Here is a 24,112-nt window from a genome sequence, read left to right as displayed (position 1 = left end):
AATACACAACCTTCCACATGCTTCAGTGGTTGAGGGAATGATGTTTCAAAACTCAGCTTCAGAATACTGTATGTGGATAACACTCGTCATACCTTCACAAGATAGATTTCAGCGGAAAAGGGCACTCACCTTGTCCAGGACAACAAAGGCTAGCAGATACCAATGCCCACACGGAGAACAGCTGAAGTTAAAGATTATAACCAAGAGGAAATCTGCAGATGCAGCCTGTCCTGCTGAGTTCGTCCAGCATTTTGTGTGTGCTGCATGTTAAAAATCTTTTTTTTCCTCAGCTATATTATAACTTACCTCAGCCCTAAAGCAGCTGCAGGAAAAATTGATCTGAGATGATTCCTGCGGCATGTTTATTTTTATATATTCAGAGACAATTGTAACTCAGCATGTGGGGAGTTAGCTGCACGGTTTCCCCAGCATAGGGCATGGTATGCTGGTAACAGGCTGGGTATCGAGTCACTTAGCACTTCGACGCAGGACAAAGGCTCCGGAAGTCGCAAAAATGATCACACCAATGATGCGACCATGCATTTTCGTCCGATTCGCATCAGCTAATTGTGCATTTGTAAACAAAAAAAAGCTTTTCTTTCCCCAAAGGTTTCCTGTAAAGTTGCGCCGGTTTACTCCATGGTTGACGTCGACGTGCAAGCATTTTATATCGAATAAAATATGCACGTTGACCTTTACCTTCTTTCCAAAATCAATGCCCTCATCCCCGCCGAACGAAGTTGAAAATAATATTGTTCACCGAATTGATCTCTTAATGGACGGAACAATTGACCAATAGGGAAACGGAGCCAATCGTGAGGCGGGCTGTTGCTGATTTGATCGACATGTGCCTCAGTCAGTCTCCCTGAATTGACCACCACTCACTTGTGAGCGACTTCAGCGTAGTAAGGTGCTGCTGAGAACAAATCGGAGTTAAGAGAAAGTCAATTACATTTTGTGTTTTAGAATTTAAAAAAAAACTTCTTGGTTTGTAAGTTCTAAAAATGGCAACGAAAAGTTTCGAGGGAAAACTTTTAAACTGCGAGAAAAACCTTTCCAAAACTTGCAATTGCAGGAAGCAGTGCAATAACTGTGGTATCTTCCTGAGTTTCTTTGTGCTGTCGCTGTGCCTTCACCTGGTCACTCTAGTTTGCTACTTGGATCTCCGATCCGAGGTTAGACGGGAACTGAGGCTGCAGAGCAGGAGCGAGGTTTCAGGCGCACCAACACCGGATGGTACCCGTCCTAAGAGCAAGCCTGAGTGGGAAACGCGATCAGCTGCTCCTGCCGCTCCCGAGGTGAGTGGGGTCCCTTTCCCAATCTGCTGACACCGTCCCTGGAATGTGGCACTGTGTTTTCTGAATGGAGCTTTAGTAATGCAATTCAGAGTCTTTTTGATGTGGGCTTTTATTCAGCTAAGTAATTTGTTTGCAGCATTTATACAATTAGATTGGAATTTCCATGATCAAAACAATCAATAATCTACTGCACATGAAATTCCTTTAAAACGAGCTCTGAGGTTTACTTAATCATTTGGAATGTTACTGCAATTTTATTGAAACGTAGCGTTTATTGGAATATTTCTAAATCGTTTTCTAAGCTTTGCTTTAGTTCGCCTTTTGAATGTTCCCATCCTCCGGCTCCAGAACTTGTCATCATCAGATATTCCTTCTCGCGGACAGGCACTTTTGTTTTCCTCCATTACATACTCCTTTTGTGTAACCAGCTAGAAGTCGGGTTGTTTCTTTTTTACTTTTGCTACTCAGTTTTTCTGGAAAAGTGGCTCAGTTTCCGTGGAGAAATGCCAATATGTGGACTTTGGAAGGAGTGAAGAGGAAAGGACCTTGAAGCTCCTCCGGACGTGGATGCAAACTCTGTGGGTGCAAACTCACCTGATGTCAACGTAGGCAGCATTTAAAGAAATGGAAAAGGGTTTGCACAAGGGCTGGGCGAGTTGCTGTCTCATAGCTCCAGTAAACCGGGCTAAATCTTCCCCGCTGTGGCGTTTGCACCTTCTCCCATGTGCCTGCATCACTTTCCTATGTGTTCCAATCTTGTCCCCCATCCCCATCCCAAAGAGGTGCGGGTTGCTAGGAAGTTAACCATAGTGAAATAGCCCTGAGCTCGCGTGGTAGAATCGGGGAGGAGGGGGGTCTAAGGAGGATAAAAGGAGATTGGTTAGACTTAATACAAATAGATGCGTTGAAGGTCACATGAACTTGCTGGGCCAAGAGGCTGTTTCTCTAAGTTCCTTTGCAGAGATGCTAGGAAACTACACAATTGATATTGTTCTTTTCTTCACCCCCTTTTTTTAAGAAGGGAAGCAGGGGTAAGCTTGGTAACCACAAGCCAGTGAGTTGTTTATCAGTGGTATGAAAATTATTGGAGAAAAGACAAGGATTTATCACAAAGCAGAGGAAATCTGCAGGTGCTGGAAATCCGAGCAACACACACAAAGTGTTGGAGGAACTCAGCAGGCCAGGCAGCAGCATCTATGGAAAATAACTACAGTTGACATTTTGGCCTGAAACGTTACTGGCCTGTACTCATTTTCCATAGGTGCTGCCTGACCTGCTGAGTTCCTCCAGCATTTTGTGTGTGTTGAAGGATTTATGTACATTTGGAAAGGCAGGGGCTGATGGGGGTTGGTCGGGGGCAGTCCTGCCTTATTAATATGACTGGATTATTTGAGGAGATGATAAAGATTGATGAAAGCAGGATAATAGACTTTGTCTGCATGGACTTTAAAAAAGCATGTGATAAGCCTTTTTGGTTGGTTGATTCAGAATGTTACGTGGACATCAGGCTAGCTGGCTCAGTTTGGATCCAAAAGTGGCTTGGTGACAAGTAACGATGAAGCATGCTTTTTTTTTGTTTGAATCTTGTGACTCGTGGTGTACTACAGTGATCAGTGTTTAGACGCGAACTGTTTGTAATGTATATGAATGTTAAATGCAGTGGGTATGATTAGTAAGTATGCAGGTGACACGGGTGTTGGTAGAGCTGTGAATAGTGCGGAAGGTTGTCTAAGGATAATGATATAGTTTGGATGGAGAGTTGGGCAGAGTTTAATCCTGGCAAATGTGAGGTAATGGAATTTGGGAAGTGAAATAAAGGGATAACTTCTCAGTAAATGGAAGACATTAAGGAACAGAGATCTTTGGGTTCAAGTCCTGTGTTCTGTCCATGTTTTCCTACATAGGTCGGAGCACAGAATATAAGAGTTTGGAGTTTATTTGGATCTTGAGGAAACACATGGAATGTGTGTGTGTGGGGGTTGTTCTGCTTGCTACACTACAGGAAGGATGTGAACCCTGTGCAGAGAAGGTTGCCCGGAGTGGAGGACTTTAGTTATAAGGAGAGATTGGATATACGGCCTTTGTTTTCTCTTGAAGAAGCAGGGGTGGGCACTGACTTGTTAGTACACCAGCTTAAAAGAGGCACAGAAAAGTTAGATGGTCAGATACTCTACTGTCATAGTAGCGGTATAGATTTAAGGGGAGAGGGAGGAGCATTAAAGGAGATTTGAGGAGAGCATTTTTTTTTCTACCCAGAATGGCTGATATTGGGAACTTGCTGCCAGAGGAATTGGAGATATCAGATATGGTCACTGCATTTAAGAGTCAACTAGACAAGCACTTACATAGACAAAGCAAAGCAGGATATGGATACAGAGTTAATGCAGGCAATTGAGATGGTCTGTATAGACTTGATGGGCATAAGGGGCAGTTTTTCTGTGCAACGCTATGACTGTATGGCCCTAAGACGGAGGATCAGCAGAAATCTGGGATGCAGCAAGATTTGGTTGTTTGAGAAAGGAGGGGGGAGGGGAAGAAGCATCATGGAACTTTTTACTGAATTACTCAACAGAAGAAAACACTGATATATGAACTTGCCAGAGAACTGAACAAAAGGGAGCCTCCACACTGTACCTCAAGGCTTCATTGTGCTTCTCCATTTCCTTGCACTAACATTCAAAGAAACCACATCCGAATCTTGGTGTCGAAGCTGCCAGGAACTGGGTTAGAGACCATTCCAGCTGTAGCAAATATTACAGTAGAAAGGAAACGTACCACTCCGTTGCTGGTTTGCTCTTAATTCTCCAGAGTCTCCTTTCCTTGTACACTTTAGTTATTTTTCTTCTCCAAATATGTGTAAAAATACTAAAGTGTCCCATGTTAGATATGTTCAGTTTTTGAAAGTAAAAACAATGTTCAGAGTTGCAAAGATTTTTAATTACAGAAAAATGATGCCCTACGATTTACTTTGTTTTAGCAATTTTTTTTATGCTTCTTATTTTGGAGATATTTTCAAGTTTTCAGAGTTGCTAATTGCAGGAATCCACATCTGAGAGCATATACGTGGTGTTAATCCCACTAAGGTGAAGGAATGAGATCTGTGTGATGTACAGACAATAACTTGCTATTTCTGAGGTTACTTGGCACAACTACATGTTGACAGACTGTAGCAGATCAATGCAATCACAGGCATTTAGAGTAAACAAAAATTGTGAACAACTTTTTCTGTGGTCCACTCTTCTCTCATGTCAGATTCCTTCTTCTCCGGCCCTTTCCCCATCACCTCCCAGTTTCTTACTTCATCCACCCTCCACAACCCACCTGGCTTCACCTATCACCTTAAAGCTTGTACTCCTTCCCTCCCCCCGGACCTTATTCCAGCATCTTCCTCTCCTGTACCGAAGAAGGGTCTCAGCCCGTAAAATGGACAATTTATTAAATTCCACAGATGCTGTCTGGCCTGAGTTCCTCCAGCATTTTGTGCGTCTGTTGCTCTGAACTTCCAGCAATGGCAGAATCTCTTGAGCTTAGGTTGAATAAGCGTACATTGTTGAAGGCTGTTCTGTGGTTGTGTAATTATTGGAGTAGAAGATGTTTAACTCTTTTGAGATGCTTAACTCCTCCGGACTTAACAGGCTTCCGCTAGAAGGGTTTGGCAGTAAATCAACAGAATGATATTTTGATTAAATTACCTCACTGATAAAATCAATGCTTAATCTTCTGAGGCAAAATTAATACAAGTAGTCCTGATCAAAACCCAATTTGCACAGGGGATGTTGTGGGAAATAGTTCGGCAGTACTGCAGTTATGGCCCTCAAGTAAGGGAGGGTAACTCTTGTAAAGTGGTTTCTGTTGCAAGAGGCATAGATAGATAGTGGTTGAAAATAAGATCAGCGGTAGCTAAGGTGCACAGCAATAATGAGAAAGAAATCCTCACTTGTGCAAGATACTGTAATAAAGGCAGGAAATGCTGGAACTACACAGCAGGCCAAGATGTATCTGAGAATATAGACATGTTTTGGATCTTTCATCAGAAATGGAAAGAGGAGAGAAAATGTTGTAGACCCAGAGTGTTGGCGGGAGAATTAATAGATTGAAGACAGCTTAAATAACAGGAGGAAAGTTGACCCAACACAATAGGAAATCACTTTATTGAAAGGTCGTTGTAAATGAGAGAACTTCACCCAGAGAAAGGTTACTGCATTTCAAGAAATAGATGGGGGAAACTATGTTATAAATAATAGACTTGTATTTGATAAACAAAGTAAATTGGATTTTGTGAAAATTGATTAATAGCAGTCATTAAGACAGATTTCAAATAACTTGATTTTATGAGAACTTTCACCCACATTTGGTATGATGTTTTACTTGCTGGAGATTGTAAATCATTTTTTTTTTAAATAATTATTGAAGACGAGAAGTCACAATATTTTTAAGAGGAGTAGGAAAAATTCGAAGGAGAGTACCGAACTCAAGGAATGACGTTTGAACAGTGTCACTAACTGAGGTGATTACATTGTTTTCCTCTCTGCCGGTGACCTGCTGAATATTACCAGTATTTTCTGCTTTCATTTTTCTTTCTGTATCGCTGTTCTGAAGTTTCAGATTTTATCCCAATGTATCGGTCCCTGCCGTTCCTTTGGGCTCGTCAGATGCATGGAGAGGGAGATCTTGCTATGTGGTCAACAGCTTCCTCTCCAGGTGGTACTGCCCGTGCTTGCATATCTACACAGCTAAGATGGAACTTCCATGGTCGACCCTGACCAACCTAATCACATAGCTGTTGGTGCATAGACAACATTGTAGGTGAATTCATGCTTGATTCACTCTGCAAGCACGTCAGAACAGAAGGTCAGAATTGGATTATTGTCACTAGCATATGTCGTAAAATTTGTTGTTTCGCGGAAGCAGTGCGGGACATAAAATTAGTTTGTTACAAAAATAAGTGTAAAATAGTGCAACAGGCGAGTAACGCGGTGATGTTCACAAGTTCATACATCGTTCTGAAATCTGATGGTAGATGGAAGAACCTGCTCTTAAAACATTGAGTGTGAGTCTTCAGCTTCTGCACCTCCTCCCTGACGCTAATAATGAGAAGAGGGCGTGTCCAGGGTGGTGAGGGGCCTGATTGACGAATGCTGCCTTCTTGAGACACTGCCTCTTGAAGATGTGCTCAGTGAGAGTAAGAATTGTGGGCTGAGTTTATAATCCTTTGCAGCCTCTTGTAATCCTCATTGTGGTGCAACAAATCAAATGCTCTCCACTATACATCTGCAGAAGGAGTCTTTGACGTACCAAATCTCAAACTCTTAATGACGTAATGTTGTGATGGCATCAGTATATTGGTCTAAGGTGAGAAGCTGATACCCAGGAAGTTGAAGCTGCTCATCCTTTCCACACTGACCCCTCAATGAGTACTGCTGTTGTTCCGACTTCCACTTCCTGATCCACTTTAAGAAGAATGTATAGAAAGTGATGAAGAAGCCCATGCAATAGATACATTTAACATTCCTCAGTTTGATTCATTAATAACTAGATTGCCTGGTCATTGACATCATTGCTGTTTTATGCAGGTTGTTAATTTTGTTGGACTTCAGTTTACTTCAGGTATCAAAAATACTTTGAGACACCTTGGAATATCCTGAGGATATAAAGTGTTTGATAGAAATGTGGAACAGGAAACAGGCAACTTTTCAGGTTGGAGGTCTGGCAAAGACATTCCAGTGTGAAACATTGACTGATCCTCTCTTCACAAACAGTGCCTGATCAATTATGCATTTGCAACAGATTCCATTTTGATTTCCTTCAAAATCCAGGATCACTAATGTCCCCATTGCTCCCTACCAGTGTCTGGGCTGAGTAGTATGCCTTCAGTGCCTGGAGTCGCTGTCCTGTATCATTAGTGCTAACAATGATGGGATACTGCCCAGTTCATCATAGGTAAAGCCCTCCTGACTACTGAGCACATCTGCAAGCAGCGTTGTCACAGAAAAACTGTATCCGCCACCAAGGACCCCCACCGTGCAGGAGCAAGGAGTTGCAGAAGCCTTGGGTCCTATACCACTAGTTATTATCCCTGAACCAGAGTGGTTAACTTCACTCACCCCAACATTGAACTGATTCCACAACCTATGGACTCGGTTCAAGGACTCTACACCTTGTGTTTGCAACATTAATTATTATGATTATTATGCATTTTTTGTATTTGCACAGTTTGTCTTTTGCATATTGGTTGTTCGTCCATCTTTGCAGTTTTACATTGATTCTATTGTCTCTTTGTGTTTACTATGAATGCCCACTAGAAAATGAATCTCAAGGGAGTATGTAGTGGCATATACAGCATATACTTTGATAATAGATTTGCTTTGAACAATCATTGATCCACCTTCATTAATAGTATCATTTGTAACCTTGACAGTGTCTTCAAATAAATTTCTGAACAAAACAATCTGTTTCAGTTTGGTTCACTGAAACATTTGATGCACATTTTCCAAATAGCAATGTGCTGAAACCTCAATTGTAATGCCTGAAATATGAAGGGACACATCAATTCAGCTATTTTAAATGTGAGCATTTGTATGTTTGTATGTTGTGTATATTGATATAACTTTTGTTTACTGTCTAGCTCTTCCTTCAGTTAGTCCTGACGAAGGGTCTCGGCCCGAAACATCGACTGTACCTCTTCCTAGAGATGCTGCCTGGCCTGCTGCGTTCACCAGCAACTTTGATATGTGTTGCTATACAAGTTAATAGATCATTCTTTAAACCATGTGATTTAGATGTTCAACAGACAAGGTTATTAACGACAGTATCTTTTATTAATAATGTTCATTTAGAATAGTAAACCATCCTAATTTATTTCATATGATCTTTTCCCGAGGGTAATTTGACATAGGAATGTAAAGTGAAACTTTTGTCAGTGTTGTAGATTATGGGGGTATACTGGCAGCTATGAGATTGGGGTTTAATTTCTGCTACAGTCTGTAAGAAGTTTGTACATTCTCCCTCCGACTGCATGGGTTTTCTCTGGGTGCTCCGGTTTTCTCCTACATTCCAAAAGACGAAGAAATTAGATTTAGTAAGTTGTGGGCATGGTGACTCTTGTGGCTGCACGTGGCTCATCTTGCTTCACAAAGCAAAGTCCACAATGCAGGGCCTGAGCTGTCAAGCAAAGCCACAGGGTTGGAGTAATTAAAGTCACAGAGCACAATGGAAGGATATAACTATCTGAGGATTGTACAGGACAGAAACGAAGCCTTCAGCCTTGTTTCCGTGTCAACCATTCTGCACTAATCCCATTTACCCTTCTAAACCTTGGAGATTCAAGAACTTACAGGCATAGGTATCAGCAGAGGCTGGCATCTGAGGTACAAGTGGGCAGCTGGAGGAACTCATTGTGTCAGGCAGTGTCTGAAGAGGGAAGTGAACCATCGAGAAGACAGTTCAGATGAAGAAGTGCTACCTGGCCCTTTGAGTTCCATCAGGAATTCATGTTTATTTCCGGTTCAAGTACAGTGGCATACAAAAGTTTGGGCACCCCTGATCAAAATCTCTGTTACTGTGAATAGCTAGTGAGTAAAAGATGACCTAATTTCCAAAAGGCACAAAGTTAAAGATGACACATTTCTTTAATATTTTAAGCAAGATTACTTTATTATTTCCATCTTTTGCAGTTTCAAAATAACAGAAAAGGAAAAGGGCCTGAAGCAAATGTTTGGGCACCCTGCATGGTCAGTACTTAGTAACACCCCCTTTGGCAAGTATCACAGCTTTTAAATGCTTTCTGTAGCCAGCTAAGAGTCTTTCAATTCTTGTTTGGGGGCTTTTCACCCATTCTTCCTTGCAAAAGGCTTCTAGTTTTGTGAGATTCTCGGGTCATCTTGCATGCACTGCTCTCTTGAGGTCTATCCACAGATTCTCGATGATGTTTAGGTCGGGGGTCTGTGAGGGTCATGGCAAAACCTTCAGCTTGCGCCTCTTGAGGTAGTTCATTGTGGATTTTGAGGTGTGTTTAGGATCATTATCCTGTTTTAGAAGCCATCCTCTTTTCATCTTCAGCTTTTTTTACAGACGGTGTGATGTTTGCTTCCAGAATTTGCTGGTATTTAATTGAATTCATTCTTCCCTCTACCAGTGAAATGTTTCCTTTGCCACTGGGTGCAACACAAGCCCAAAGCATGATCGATCCACCCCCGTGCTTAACAGTTGGAGAGGTGTTCTTTTCATGAAATTCTCCACCCTTTTTTCTCCAAACATACCTTTGCTCATTGTGGCCAAAAAGTACTATTTTAACTTCATCATTCCACAGCACTTGTTTCCAAAATACATCAGGCTTGTCTAGATGTTCCTTTGCAAACTTCTGACGCTGAATTTTGTGGTGAGGACGCAGGAAAGGTTTTCTTCTGATGACTCTTCCATGAAGGTCATATTTGTGCAGGTGTCGCTGCACAGTAGAACAGTGTACCACCACTCCAGACTCTGCTAAATCTTCCTGAAGGTTTCTTGCAGTGAAACGGGGGTTTTGATTTGCCTTTCCAGCAATCCTACGAGCAGTTCTCTCAGAAAGTTTTTTTGGTCTTCCAGACCTCAACTTGACCTCCACTGTTCCTGTTAAATGCCATTTCTCAATTACATTACGAACTGAGGAAACGGCTAACTGAAAATGCTTTGCTATCTTCTTATAGCCTTCTGCTTTGTGGGCATCATTTATTTTAATTTTCAGAGTGCTAGGCAGCTGCTTAGAAGAGCCCATGGCTGCTGATTGTTGAGACAAAGTTTGAGGAGTCAGGGTATTTATAAAGCTTCGAAATTTGCATCACCTGGCCTTTCCTAACAATGACTGTGAACAAGCCATAGCCCTAACTAGCTAAATAAGGTCTGAGACCTTGGTAAAAGTTCTCTGAGAGCTCAAATCTCTTGGGGTGCCCAAACTTTTGCATGGTGCTCCTTTCCTTTTTTTCACTCTAAAATTCCTCAAAACAAAAATAATACACTAATCTTGCTTAAAATGTTGAAAAGAATGTTTCATCTTTAATTTTGACTTTTGGAGATCAGTTCATCTTCTACTCACTTAACTATTCACAGTAACAGAAATTTTGACAGGGGTGCCCAGACTTTCGCATGCCACTGTACATGCCTAGACTTTTGTAAAGCACATAGAACAGTACAGCTGAATACAGGCCCTTTGGCCCACCATATTGTGCTGATCTTTTAACCCACTCTAAGATCAATTTAATCCTTTCCTCCTACATTTTTCTGTCATCCATGTGCCTCTCTAAGTCTCTAAAATGTCTCTAATGTGTCTCTCTCCACAACTAACCCGGCGGTGTGTTCCATTCATTTACCACTTTTGTTTTAAAAAAAACAACCTACCAGTGGCTTTCCCCTTTGTACTATTGTCCAGTCACCCTAAAGTTATGCCCTCATAGGCCATTGCTGACCTGGGGAGAAAAGAGCTGGTTGTCCACTTTATATATGCCTCTTATCACCTTGTACACCTCTATCAAGTCGCCACTCTTCCTCCTTTGCTTCAAAGAGAAAAGCCCTGTCTCTCCTCACAAAACACAATCTCTAATCCAGGCAGCACCCTGGTAAATGTCCTCTGCCACCTTTCTAAAGCTTCCACATTTCTATAATGAAGAGACCAGAACTGATCGCAATGCTCGTGTGGTCTTTTTTTTTCTTTACACGGTTCCTTCAGCCTATCATCTTTTCCCTGTCTCAGTAGGACAAACCTATACCAAACTCATGCAAGTGCTCCCTCTATACTTCCACATTTCCATCATACGTTTCCCTGAGTAGACCTGTTCGCAATTTATACTCCCAAATTCCTGCCTAATAGCATCACAATTTGCCCTCCACAATTAAATGCTTTCCCTAACAACTGCTCCTTATCCCTGTCCAAGGCTAAGCTAAAGATCAGGGAGTTGTGGTCAATGTCTCACCTACTGAGAGATCTGTCTCTCAACTAGGTTCAGTGGTTAGTACTGTTATGTCATCAGCAACAATGAATATAGCATTGAGTCAGGTTTTATAAACAAACATAAACATTTATTAAACTCTGCTCAACAAAAGTAAACAAACGACTAACTTAACTGGAAGTTAACTGCTACACGGCAATTTAACAAACAGCCAAACTCTGGAACAGTTCTTAAAGTGGTAAATTTGAACACAGTCTTAAAGTGGTAAATTCAAAAGTCCAAGTGATCTATACAGTCAGTAAGGAGAAACTTCCCTGAAAACTGATTTCTTTGAAGAAGTGACGTTACTGCTGATCCCAGCAGAGGGATGCCTTGTCCGAAAGATTCACGACGAAGGAAATAAAACGGCTTAAAGGAACTGACTTTATTCCTGGAGGGTGAACACTACACAAACCTTCTTGATCTTGCAGGGGTTATCTCAGATGCAGGCCACTTTTCCTGAACGAAGATTCAATAAGCTCGATCCTTTATAAAACCACTGAACGACACCAACTTTACTCAGTCTTTCAGGTTCCCGTACTTTGGTAAGGTCTTCACTCTCCAGTACTAGACTGTAAAGGTAATACAAAGGTGCAACAAACAAGAACTGGCAGAGATTGGCGAAACTGCCGGCACAACGTTTTTACCTTACAATAGAAAGTAAAACTCCACTTTCAAACAAAACTGCTTCATGAGACAAATACGCAGCAAAACTAACTGACGAATTAACTGACGAACTAACTAACGAATTAACCATGTGACAACAGGGTTTTCCCTTTACATACCTGTTGGAACATGTCATCATGTGATCTCACTGGCGGGAAAATTACATCATGTGACCTCACACTGGCAGGGAAAATTACATCACCCCACCATCACAAGACAATTACATCATGCTTGCAAGATACTCCATTACATCATGGTCATAAGACAGTTACAAGATACCCACGAGGTAAGTAACAGTGCTAGGTTTAAAATAAATAACAGTAATTGTTTCAAGTGTAAGGGATGATGTTCACAGCAATGGTCCAGTACTGTGATAATGTTTTCAACTCTACCATATGTGTTTGTTTGCTTAAATTGTGTTATAATTATATTGCAGATTATTCCACAGCAGCCTAGATTACATTCGATGATAGCCATTTCAGGAATTGGGTGATACTGTGAAGCTACATCTCTTAAGTCCCTTATGTTCAATACACTTCCCCCTCTTCTCCCCAGCCCCCACTCTGCCTTTCTTAAAGTTTCATAGATGCATTCATTAATTACTGAGAGAGGCAGATCTAACTTTCCAAAAAAGACACATCTTTCCTTTCATAAAAATCCTCAGTATAAAAGCTTTTGCTTTGTACAGATGACACTCCCTCCCTTACTACTGAATAGGAAATGAACAAATTTTCTCATGTTTTGTGTTCCCTCCTGGGAGTCATTAAGAAATATAACTTCTCCCCTTTTTCAGCATAACATAAACCAGGTAACCCAAAAGGAAGTTGGGTGGGGTGGGGTTGCTAGTTTGGCTTTAGCGGGTGCAAAGGCAGTGTTAGGTGAATGTATTTTGCTACTTACAGTACACTGTATTGGCCCACCTAACACACACCAATAAGCCAGAATCAATAATGAAAAACACAGGAACTTTTAAGTCAAGAAGTAAAGAATGGACTTGATGGAATTCTGAAAAAACGAATTTCTCACGCAAACACGAGGAAATCTGCAGGTGCTGGAAATTCAAGCAACACACATAAAAAAAAAATGCTGGTAAATGCAGCAGGACAGGCAGCATCTATAGGAAGAGGTACAGTCGACATTTTGGGCCAAGACTGTTCGTCAGGCCTAACTGAAAGAAGAGATAGTAAGAGATTTGAGAGGGGGCAGGGCAGATACGAAATGATGGGAGAAGACAGGAGAGGGAGGGATGGAGCTAAGAGCTGGAAAGTTGATTGGCAAAAGGGATACGAGGCTGGAGAAGGGAGAGGATCATGGGACGGGATGCCTAGGAAGGAAGAAAGAGGGAGGGGAGAACCTGAGGAAGATGGAGAGCAGGCAAGGAGTTATTGTGAGAGGGACAAAGAGAAAAAGGAGAGGGGGGAGGAAAAAGGAATAAATAAATAAGGGATGGGGTACGAAGGGGAGGTGGGACATTAACGGAAGTTAGAGAAGTCAGTGTTCTTGTCATCAGGTTGGAGGCTACCCAGATGAAATATAAGGTGTTGTTCCTCCAACCTGAGTGTGGCTTCATCTTGACAGTAGAGGAGGCCGTGGATAGATATATCAAAAATGGGAATGAGGCGTGGAATTAAAATGTGTGGCCACTGGGAGATCCTGCTTTCTGTGGCAGACAGAGCGTAGGTGTTCAGTGTTGGGACTCGCCAATATTTAGAAGGCCGCATCGGGAGCACTGGACACAGTATATCACCCCAGCCGACTCACAGGTGAAGTGTCACCTCACCTGGAAGGACTGTCTGGGACCCTGAATGGTGGTGAGGGAGGAAGTATAAAGGCATGTGTAACACTTGTTCTACTTACAAGGATAAGTGCCGGGTGGGAGATCGGTGGGAAGGGATGGGGGGGGACTAATGGACAAGGGAGTTGCGTAGGGAGCGATCCCTGCGGAAAGCAGAAAGAGAGGGGTAGGGAAAGATGTGCTTAGTTGTGGGATCCCGTTGGAGGTGGAGGTAAGAGTTAATTTGTGGACTTGCCTTTATGTAGTTGCCTCGCCACTTTGCAAAGTACCTTTCAGTGCATGGATTCCTTTTTGAAATGTAGTCATTATGATTCACAGCAAGTCAGTTTAGGAAACATGAAGGGCATAAGATCATAGAGCACCACAGCACAGAATCAGCCATCTAATCCATAGTGAACTCCTATTCTGACCTACACGTTGGCCACAGCCTCTCCATCCACGTACTTATCCAAACTTCTCTTGCATGTTGTATTTGAACCTGATCCACCATTTCTCCTGGCAGCTCATTCCACACTCTTGACATTCCCTGAGTGAAGAAGTTTGCCCTCAGGTTCTCCTTAAATATTTCACCTTTCACCCTTAACCTGTGATTTCTAGTTTTAGTCTCACCCAACCAGGGGGAAAAAGCCTGCATGAACTTGCCCTATATATACCCCTCATAAATTTGTGTACCTTTATCAAATTTCCCCCAATTCTCCTACACTCCAGGCAATAAAGTCCTTGTTTCCCTATTACTCGGGTCCTCATCCCAGCAACATCTTTGTAAATACAATGTACTCTTTGAATATTATTGATAATTTTCCTGTAGTTGGGTGACCAGAACTGCACACAATACTCCAGATTTGGTCTCATCAACAACTTGTACAACTTCGACATTACGTTGCAACTCCTGTGATTTATGAAGGCCAGCCAGTGTACCAAAAGGTCTTTTTGCAACCCGATCTACCTGTGATGCCACTCTCAAAGATTAATAGATCTATATTCCCATATCCCTTTGTTGTACCGCACTTCTCAGTGCCCTACCGTTCACTGTGCAAGACCTACCTTGGTTGGTTCTACCAAAGTGCAACAACTCGTACTTGTCTGCATTAAATTCCACCTGTCACTTTTCAGTCCATTTTTCCAGCTGGTCCAGATCACGTTGCAAGCTTTGATAACTTTACTCACTGTCCACTATGTCTCCATTCTTGGTGTTATCCATAAATCTGTTTGATTCCCTTTACCACATTGTTATCTAGATCATTAATATAGATGATAAACAAAAGCTGAACCAGCACTGATCCCTTTGGCACTCCACTAGTCACAGGCCTCTAGTAAGAGATACTGTCATCTACTATCACTCTTACCCACCATCACACTCTGTCTACTCCACTAAGCCAATATTGAATCCACTTTACTAATTCATCCTGATGCCAAGCGCCGTAAACTTCTGGACAAGCCTCCTATGTGGACTTTGTCAAAGGAACGGAGAATCAAAAGTGACAAGAAACTGAAAGTTCAGAGTCATCTTTGCAGACTAAATGCAGATGCTCTGCAAAGTGATTACCCCAATTTGCATTTGTTGTTTTTTCCCCATTGTGCAGGAGACCAGATTGAGAACATTGAATGCAGTACTCTGGACTGGGGAGAGAAAGTACAAGTTCTGGAAGGACTGGATTGTGGGAAAGGTAGAGGTGAAAGCACATCTTGCACAGGGAAGATAATGTATAGGAGCAGAATTAGGCCATTCAGCCCATTGAGTATTTTCCATGATCCAGTCATGGCTGAAATGTCATAGGAGATTTATGTAGTTAAATGAGTTGACCATGAAATCACAGAGGGAAAGTATCTTTGAAATGCTGATAAGGGAGCGGAAAGGAAAATGCCTGTAGGTGGAATTTTGTTGGAGCTGGTGGAATTTATGAAGGATGATCCACAGAATGTCCATTGAAAGTGAAGGCTGTTGGAGTGATAATAGAGTGAGCTATCACTCTAGAGTGGGCATGGAATAGATGAGATGCATTCAAGTGCTCTGTGGTAGAGGAGAACCCAGGTTCAGGAAGAAAGCTCAGAGGTGTCATATGGAAAGTCTCATTAGAGGAAACTGTGGATGTAGGAGAAGAAAAAGGAGAGAGCATGAAATTTTGTTACTAGCCCTTGGGAGAATCTAGGACCAGAAGGCATAGCCTCAGACTTGAGGGATGCCCCTTTAGAACAGAGATGAGGGGGAAACACACACAAAATTCTTCCTGGCCTGCTGTTCCTCCAGCATTTTGTGTGTGCTGCTTGCATTTCCCGCATCTGCAGATTTTCTCCTGTTAGAGAAGAGGGGGGATTTCTTTAGCCAGTTGCTGGTGAATATGTGGAGGCCATAATCAATGGGTATATTTAAAGCAGAGATCGATATGTTCTTGATTAGTCAGGGTTTCAAACGTTATGGGTCGAAGATAGGGGAATGGGGTTGAGGGGGAAAATCAGACATGATGGAATGGCAGAGCAGACTCGATGGGCTGAATGGCCCAATTCTATGTTTTTATGGTGTGATGTAAACAGGGAGATGCAGAAAAGGAAGCGAGGAGTCAGAGATGGGTAAATGGAAGTGAGAGCAGAGTGGAAATTTACAAGAAAAAGTTCTGAATCAATGCAGGAAATAGCACCTACATAGTCATCAACGTCTCTTTCTGCGCCCTCCTTATCATCGATGAGATAGTGCGGAGGCACCATCTGCTTCCCGGACCTTGTTGCTTTTGGGTGGGACATGCACTTGTACTTTTACTGGTCAGGAGCAGAAGCTATTGACAAGGAATTGATACTTATTATTGCTACGTGACAATAAAATTTATAGAACTGGCAAAGATGGCCTGAGTCCAATGCCTTGCATTCATTTCAGTGCTGGATATATTCATTCCTCTGATTTTGTGGATGTCAATGGAACAGAATAGAGGCTAATATCAGAGCTGAATCCATTGGAGGGGGGAGGGTTAACTCTCTGCATCTTATCCAAGGGAACGAGCAGCATACACACAAAGTGTCAACTCTCACCTCTGTAATGTTTTTCAGCTCAGTGGATACCTCAACCTGAAAGCCTTGTGCACTCTGTCAACAAAACCTTGATTTATTAAGCTAAAATTGGAAAGAAATAGTATAAAAGCTCAGCAGATCAAACATCATCTGAAAGAAAAAAAACGTGTAAAGTTTCAGGTCAGTGGCTTGCACATCTTTTATTAAAATGAGAGCTCAATCCCACACTATTGCCCTGCAGTAACCCCTACTTGCTGTATTCATCACTAGCCTACTAGTCTTATTCTCCAGAGAATTTAACTGTATTGTTTCAAGCCTCCCCTATTTAAATATCTCTGGTAATGGTTTCTGTGTTAAAAGTTCTATGTAAATGATGGCATTATTAGTGCATGCAGATCAATTGCTAGATTTTATGAATTAAGCTTTGAAGGAATTTTTTTGGCAGTGATGGCCAGCATATAGTCCCTGCACAACAAGCTGTGTGAGCTGAGAGCCATAATCTCCTACCAATGGGAAACAAAACACTGTAACATATGCCTTACTGAAACCTGGTTGTCAGAGGAGGTATCAGACCAAGCCGTCGAACCCATTGTGTTCTCTGTGTTCCGAGCAGACAGGTCTAAAGACTGCACTGGGAAAAGTAAAGGTGGGGGAGTATGTTTCATGGTGCGACCCAGTTAGTGCACACACCCTCAAATCCTTTTGCTCCCCAGATCTGGAATGCCTTATGCTGCTATGCTGACCTTTCTGGTTGCCTAGCGAATTCATGTCTGTTATTATTACAGCTGTGTACATCCCACCACAGGCCAATATCAACCTGGCTCTCAATGAACTACACAAAACCATCAATATCCATAAAACCACACACTCAGAGCTTACCCGATGTGCTGGCAGAACATCGAGGTGAGCACACGGAGAAGAAGCATACTCGACTACTGCTACTGTCCCTTCCACAACACCTGCAAAGCACTTCTCCGCCCTCCGTTTGGAAAGTCTGACCTCTCCTCCATCTTGCTCCTGCCCACCTACAGGCAGAAACTGTAACAGGATGCGGCCATGGTGAAAACTATGCACTGCTGATCCAACCAATCAGGCTCAATGTTACAAGACTGCTTTGATAATGTCACCTGGGAGGGATTTCGAGCTGAGGAACATCTACGAATACATGGAGCTGGTCACAAGCTCCATTCAGAAGTGCATTGAAGATACTGTTCACCAAATATCGGTCCAGGTTTGTTTGGGTGTGCCTTGGATAAATAGTTCAGTGCGTGTTGCTCTCAGAGCTAGGGATAAAATCTTCACCTCCGGAGAACAACAGGAGCTCGAGAGGCCACTATGCGTACCGCCATCAAGGTGGAATAATGGCAACACGGATAAAATTCAGTCACAACGTTGTGACAATGACACGCGTAGAGCACGGCAAGGACCGCACGCTATCACGGAACTCGAGAGAAAACACAGCAGTACAGCCAACGTTGCTGCCTCACTCCCCGATGAGCTAAATGTTTTTTTTAACGTTCGATTCGAGGTTGACAAGTCTGTCTGAACTCCTGAGCAGAGCTGCTGACGAGACTTGCACCTTGGTCATTGCTGAGGCTGAGGTACATAGAACATTCCAATCTGTCAACAGCTACATTCTCCTCAATGTGTGCAGAATGGCTTACTGGTAGACATTTTTAACCTCTCCTTCTCCCAGTGTGTAGTGCTGTCCTGTTTCAAATCATCCACCATTATTGCTATACCTAAGAAAACCAAGGTAGCATGCCTGAACGATTGGCACTCTGTCGCACTCACCTCAATTATAAGCAAATGCTTTGAGAGGCTGGTTAAAGACTACATCTGCAGCGTGTTACCACCCACACTGGACCCCCTACAGTTTGCCTACCAATGGAACCGGTCAACTGATAATGCCTTAACCACAGCACTACACACTGTCCTCACTCATCTGGAGAAGAGGGATGCATATGTTAGAATACTGTTCCTGGACTACACTTCAGCATTCAACATAATTCCCTCCAGCCGACAGGAAACTTGGGGACCCTGGCCTGCACACCACCTTGTGATACTGGATCCTGGGCTTCCTATTGGATTGCCAACAGGTGGTAACGATGGGCTCCCTTGCCTCTGCCTCTCTGACCCTCAACACAGGTGCCCCCCGGAGTTGTGTCCTGAGTCCCCTCCTCTACTCCCTTTGCACCCAGGATTGTGTTGCCACACACAGCTCCAATCTGCTGATGAAATTCATAGACGGCATGACTTTGATCGGCCTTATTTCTAGCGGTGATGAGACAACCTACAGAGGAGTGGCTGACACCCTGACACAGTGGTGCCAAGATATTAACTTCTCCTTCAATGTCCAAAAAACAAAAGAGCTGATTGTGGATTACAGGAAGAACAGAGACAGGCTTGCTGTGATCAACATCAATGGGTCTGCAGTTGAGAGGGTGAGTAGCTTCAAGTACCTCGGTATACACATCACCAAAGATCTGACCTGGACAGTACACACAGGCTTTGTGGCAAAAAAAAAAGCACAGCAGCGTCTCTTCCACCTCAGGTAACTGAAGAAGTTCAGCATGAGCCCCCAGATCCTCGAGGCCTTCTACAGGAGCACCATTGTGAGCATACTGACTGGCTGTATCACTGCCTAGAACAGGAACTGCACCAACCTCGGTTGCTAGGCGCTGCAGAGAGTGGTACAGACAGCCCAGGGCATCTGTGTGTGTGAATTTCCCTCCATTGAGGATATTTATAGCAGCAGGTGCAGAAAGAAGGCCTGGAAGTTCATCGGGGACACCAGTCACCCAAACCATAAACTGTTTCAGCTGCTTCCGTCTGTCAAATGGTACCACAGCATTAAAGCCGGGCCCAACAGGCTTCTTTCTACAAGCCATTAGACTTATAAATTCACATATCTTTACATTGCAGCAGAGTCATAACACAAAGATATTTACTCCCTCACGTTATGGGACAGATGTGAGAACTAAATAAGGGGGAACGTCGACCCAGACCATGAGAGGCCTGCGTCGGGCATTTTCATGCCTTATAAGGCGCAGATTGTAAATCTGCAGATTGGAAGTAAATAAATTCAAATATCAGGTTAAGTGAAAATAACATGTCGCTGTAGAGTCATATAGCATGATTTGCAGTTTGTCATTTGATTTTTGTCTATTTATAGTTCATACATTTATTTGTATTTCTTTCCCTGTAAATGTCTACACAAATGAATTTTAAGTAATATATGGTAACGCATGTGTACTTTGCTTATACTTTTTTTATTTTGACTTTGACTTTGCTCTTGAATTCCCTGTCTGAATAAATACCTGAATATATTTCTTTCTTCCTCTCAGTGTTGATGCTATAGGTCAAGGACCCAGGAGGGAAACTGAGTTTGTCTGGTGCATGGATCAGAGGTTGCACTCTGATGTAGATTTATTGACTTAGACTCTGGGAATTCATGTATCTTCTTCCCTGTGGCGCAGGTCTCGCCGTCTCTTTGAGTTCAAATGCAGCCACTCCTTGGTCAGACTGGGGAAGTCCCATGTTAGCCGAAATTTCCCATAAATATCTCAAGGATTTCTCAAGATAAGAAAGTTAGTTACAGAAACACAAACATCTTCAGGAGTTATAGAATGAATTAGAAGCTACTTATTTGGTAGTATAGCTGTGAGTGCAAGGCGTTTGTACGTTCTGTGACTGTGTAGGTTTCCTCCGGGTGCTCAGGTTTCCTCCACATTCCAAATACATATGGAGCAGTAGGTTAATTAATCACATGGGTGTAATTGAATGGTGGGCTCATTGGAATGGAGAGGCCTGTTACTGTGCTGTATCTCTGAATAAAATGAATACATTCAATAAACAATCAGTTTTCAATAAAATCTGCTTAATGTGACATCCTGGCAGCACTCAAACTGTTTTAATGTAGTTGCTGGTTCACAAGCACTTAAGATATTGATTTTGGAAACTGGTAAGTCCATCTATTTTCACTTGTAAAATGCTTTATAAAAACTGTGTAGCATCCATTGATACTTTTAAGGCATCAATATTAGCTGTATCAGTTGGAAGACAAAAGCAAATGTTCACGCTAATCGACCCTGATTGAAATGATTTGTTTCGGACTTGTGGAAAGCTGGTTTATGGATAGTTCCCTGGAATTAAGTCATGATGTAGCCTGAGGCCTGCTGGCAGCAGGAAGTATATTCTCCACATGGATGCTAATGCTTCTGTCCTGGCTAAATCTGTTTCTTGCATCAACACTTCCAGGCATGGAGGCTTTTATAACTTAAGCACAAGGAATTCTGCAGTTGCTGGAAACCCAAGGCAACACACACAAATACTGGAAGAACTCAGCAAGCCAGGCAGCATCTGTGGAAATAAATGTTTTGGGCTGAGATCCACCTCCTTTAGGAGTCCTGAAGAAAGGTCTTGGCCCAAAACATCAGCTTGTATAATGTGGTAGATGATTGGGTCAGAGCTGCTGTGTTGTGGCAGTGCTCCATGTAAGTGTACTCAGTGATGAAGAGGGCTCCACCTGTGATGTACTGGACTGTATCCACTAATTTTTGTGCACTTCCTATCCCTGGGCATTGGCACATTATTTAAACAGCATCTCTGGGGGTCGGAGTGGGTGGGTGTTGAGGGAATTGTAAACATTTTGGGTCAAAACCCTCCTTTAGTCCTGATGCAAGATTTTGACCTGAAATGCTGACAATTCTCTCTCCGAAGTTTCGGGCCGAACCCCTTCTTCAGGACTGAAAAGGAAGGGTTGAAGTCAGAGCAGGAAGGTGGGGGGAGGGGAGGAAGATGTACAAGGTGGCAGGTGATAGGTGAAACCAGGAGATGGGGAGCGGATGAGGTAAAGAGCTGGGAAGCTGATTGGCGAAAGAGATAAAGGGCTGGAGAAGGGGGAATCTGATAAGAGAGGACAGAAGACCATGGAAGAAAGAGAAAGGGAGGGGAATCAGAGGAAGGTGTTGGGTGGGTAAGGAGATGAGGTAAGAGAGGGGAAACAGGAATGGGAAATGGTGAAGGGTGGTGTGGGGAAATTATCAGAAGTTCAAGTTAATCGATGTTCATGCCATCAGGTTGGAGACTACCCAGATGGAATATAAGATGTTGTTCCTCCGACCTACATGTAGCCTCATCGTGACAGTAGAGGAGGCCATGGACTGACATATCAAGATATACTTTCGCCCTCCTGGCCTCCCTTTATATATGATATGTCAATTAATGGCCACACTCGGGTTGGAGGAACAATACCTTGTATTCCAACTGGGTGGCCTCCAACCTGATGGCATGAACGTCGATTTCTCGAACTTCTGGTAATGCTCCACCTCCCCCTTTCAACATTCCCCATCCCCTGTGCCCTCTCTCACCTTATCTCCTTGTCTGCCCATTGTGCCCCTCTGATGCTCCATTCCCCTTCCCTTTTTCTTTCGTCCATGGGCTTCTGTTTTTTCCTGTTGGACTCTCCCTTCGCCAGCCCTGTGTCTCTTTGCCTGTCAATTTTCCAGCATTTCACTTCATCCCTCCCCCTCCCAGTTTCACCTATCACTTTGTTTCTCTCACCCCTCCCCCACCTTTCAAATCTACTCCTCAGCATTTTTTCTCCAGTCCTGCCCAAAGGAAAAAAATCGACTGTACTGTTACATAGATGCTGCCTGGCCTGCTGAGTTCCTCCAGCATTTTGTGTGCGTTGCTTGGATTTCCAGCATCTGCAGATTTTCTCCTGTTTGTGATTTGGATACCACCTTACTACTGTTTTCTATTTACTTTTTTTGCACTACCTCTTTAATTTAACTATTATTTGTGTGTGTATATATATTTTTCATTCAGTTTTCTTTACTCTCTAATACGTATTGCATTACACTGTTGCCGCAAAGTTAACATTCCATGTAATACTGTATGTTGTTATTAAATGTGATTCTGAACTGTACTTCCTCTAACTGTAATACTTTATATTCTGCATCCTTTTACTGCTTTTTCGCTTGTTGTACCTTAATATACGTTTGTTTTGAAATGATCTGCATGAATGGCTTACAAAACTAAGTTTTTCACTGTATCTTGGTATATGTGACAGTAATAAAACAGTTGGAGTCCCAAACCTGATGAAAATTTTTACTTTGTTATTGTCTCACCAAGTTAATTAAAGGAAAAGATCTATTGCTCTGCATTGTCAAGAACCATGCAGGTTCAAAAGGTGGTAATAGCAAACATCTCATGTATTTCAGTAAAGGCTGATTTATATTTGTGCATCAAATGTACGCCATAGGTACAGCATAACGCCGTACCTATGCTGTACTCTACGCTGAACCCCACGCCGTAGCCTAACGCGCGCCTCTCCCAAAATGTAACTACGCGTCAAGGCAACGCAGATCACAAGTGTGATTGGTCTGCTTGGTAGCATCGCATTTCATCCTAAGCTGCAATAGGGCGACTGAAGGGCAGGGAAGGAACTCTGGCTGCAATGCCTTCCATAAACTTTACAGACCTCCGAAATTATGGAGGACCCTGTGCTTGACGCCAGTTTGTAGCTAGCTGCTACAGCCTGTTGACTTCCACCTGAAGCTAAAGCTCGAATGGTGATTGCCAGTCTCTGAGTATACTGTGCGTACACTGATGCGAAATACATGGTTGGAGACAATGAACCAAATCGTCAAATGTACCTGCCGCCATCCGAAAATATTTGAAATGCATTCCCTTATCCATGTCTCTCAGTGACCAGACAAGCACAGAAAATTCACCCTCCTTCAGTTTCAGTTGCCATTGTTGACGTTTGAGTTTCTTTGTGTTGAGTTTCAACACGAAGAAATGCAACACAGTGGCATAGAAACCCCACCGCTAACTAGCATTTTGGCAGTGAATTGCAGAGTGATGCAGACACACCAACGAACAAGTATAAATGCTCACAACGGCGTAGCCCACTTGCGTAGGCTATGGCGTAAGCTACTACGCACAAGTATAAATCAGCCTTAAATAGCTTTGCCAACTGTCCTGTGTTTGCTGAGACATCCCGTATATTGGGCTAAATTGGTTTGTCCCATACGCCCTTGTCCCTTATTTTCCCCTGCTAACGTAGAGCGTTCCTATGAAACCTTTCATGCCAAAATGGCGTAAAGCGAAGAAGCAATTACCATTAATTTATATGGGAAAAATTTTTGAGCGTGCCCAGACCCGAAAAATAACCTACCAAATAACATATAAAACCTAAAATAACACTAACATATAGTAAAAGCAGAAATGATATGATAAATACACAGCCTATATAAAGTAGAAATAATGTATGTACAGTGTAGTCAGGAAGATTAAGCCAAAACTGATTTGTGAGGGGAAAAAATCAGCACGTATATGCATGCGCACGTTACGCATGCGCACACAGGTGCCTGCACAAGGCTTCA

At 42.7% G+C, this 24,112-nt stretch overlaps 1 protein-coding gene across 1 annotated transcript in view; it reads left to right on the top strand.

The window, feature by feature from the left end:
* Positions 1–1,004: 1,004 nt before the first annotated feature.
* The window catches only part of eda (ectodysplasin A), a 282,871-nt gene continuing 259,763 nt past the window's right edge, over positions 1,005–24,112 (top strand). The window contains exon 1 of the mRNA XM_063059824.1: positions 1,005–1,298. Within this exon, the coding sequence (XP_062915894.1) occupies positions 1,005–1,298 (294 nt within the window). The remainder of the gene's footprint in view (positions 1,299–24,112) is intronic.

This window comes from Mobula hypostoma, chromosome 10, assembly GCF_963921235.1.
Source record: "Mobula hypostoma chromosome 10, sMobHyp1.1, whole genome shotgun sequence".
Taxonomy (NCBI): domain Eukaryota; kingdom Metazoa; phylum Chordata; class Chondrichthyes; order Myliobatiformes; family Myliobatidae; genus Mobula; species Mobula hypostoma.
This window is presented reverse-complemented; position numbering and strand designations above follow the sequence as displayed.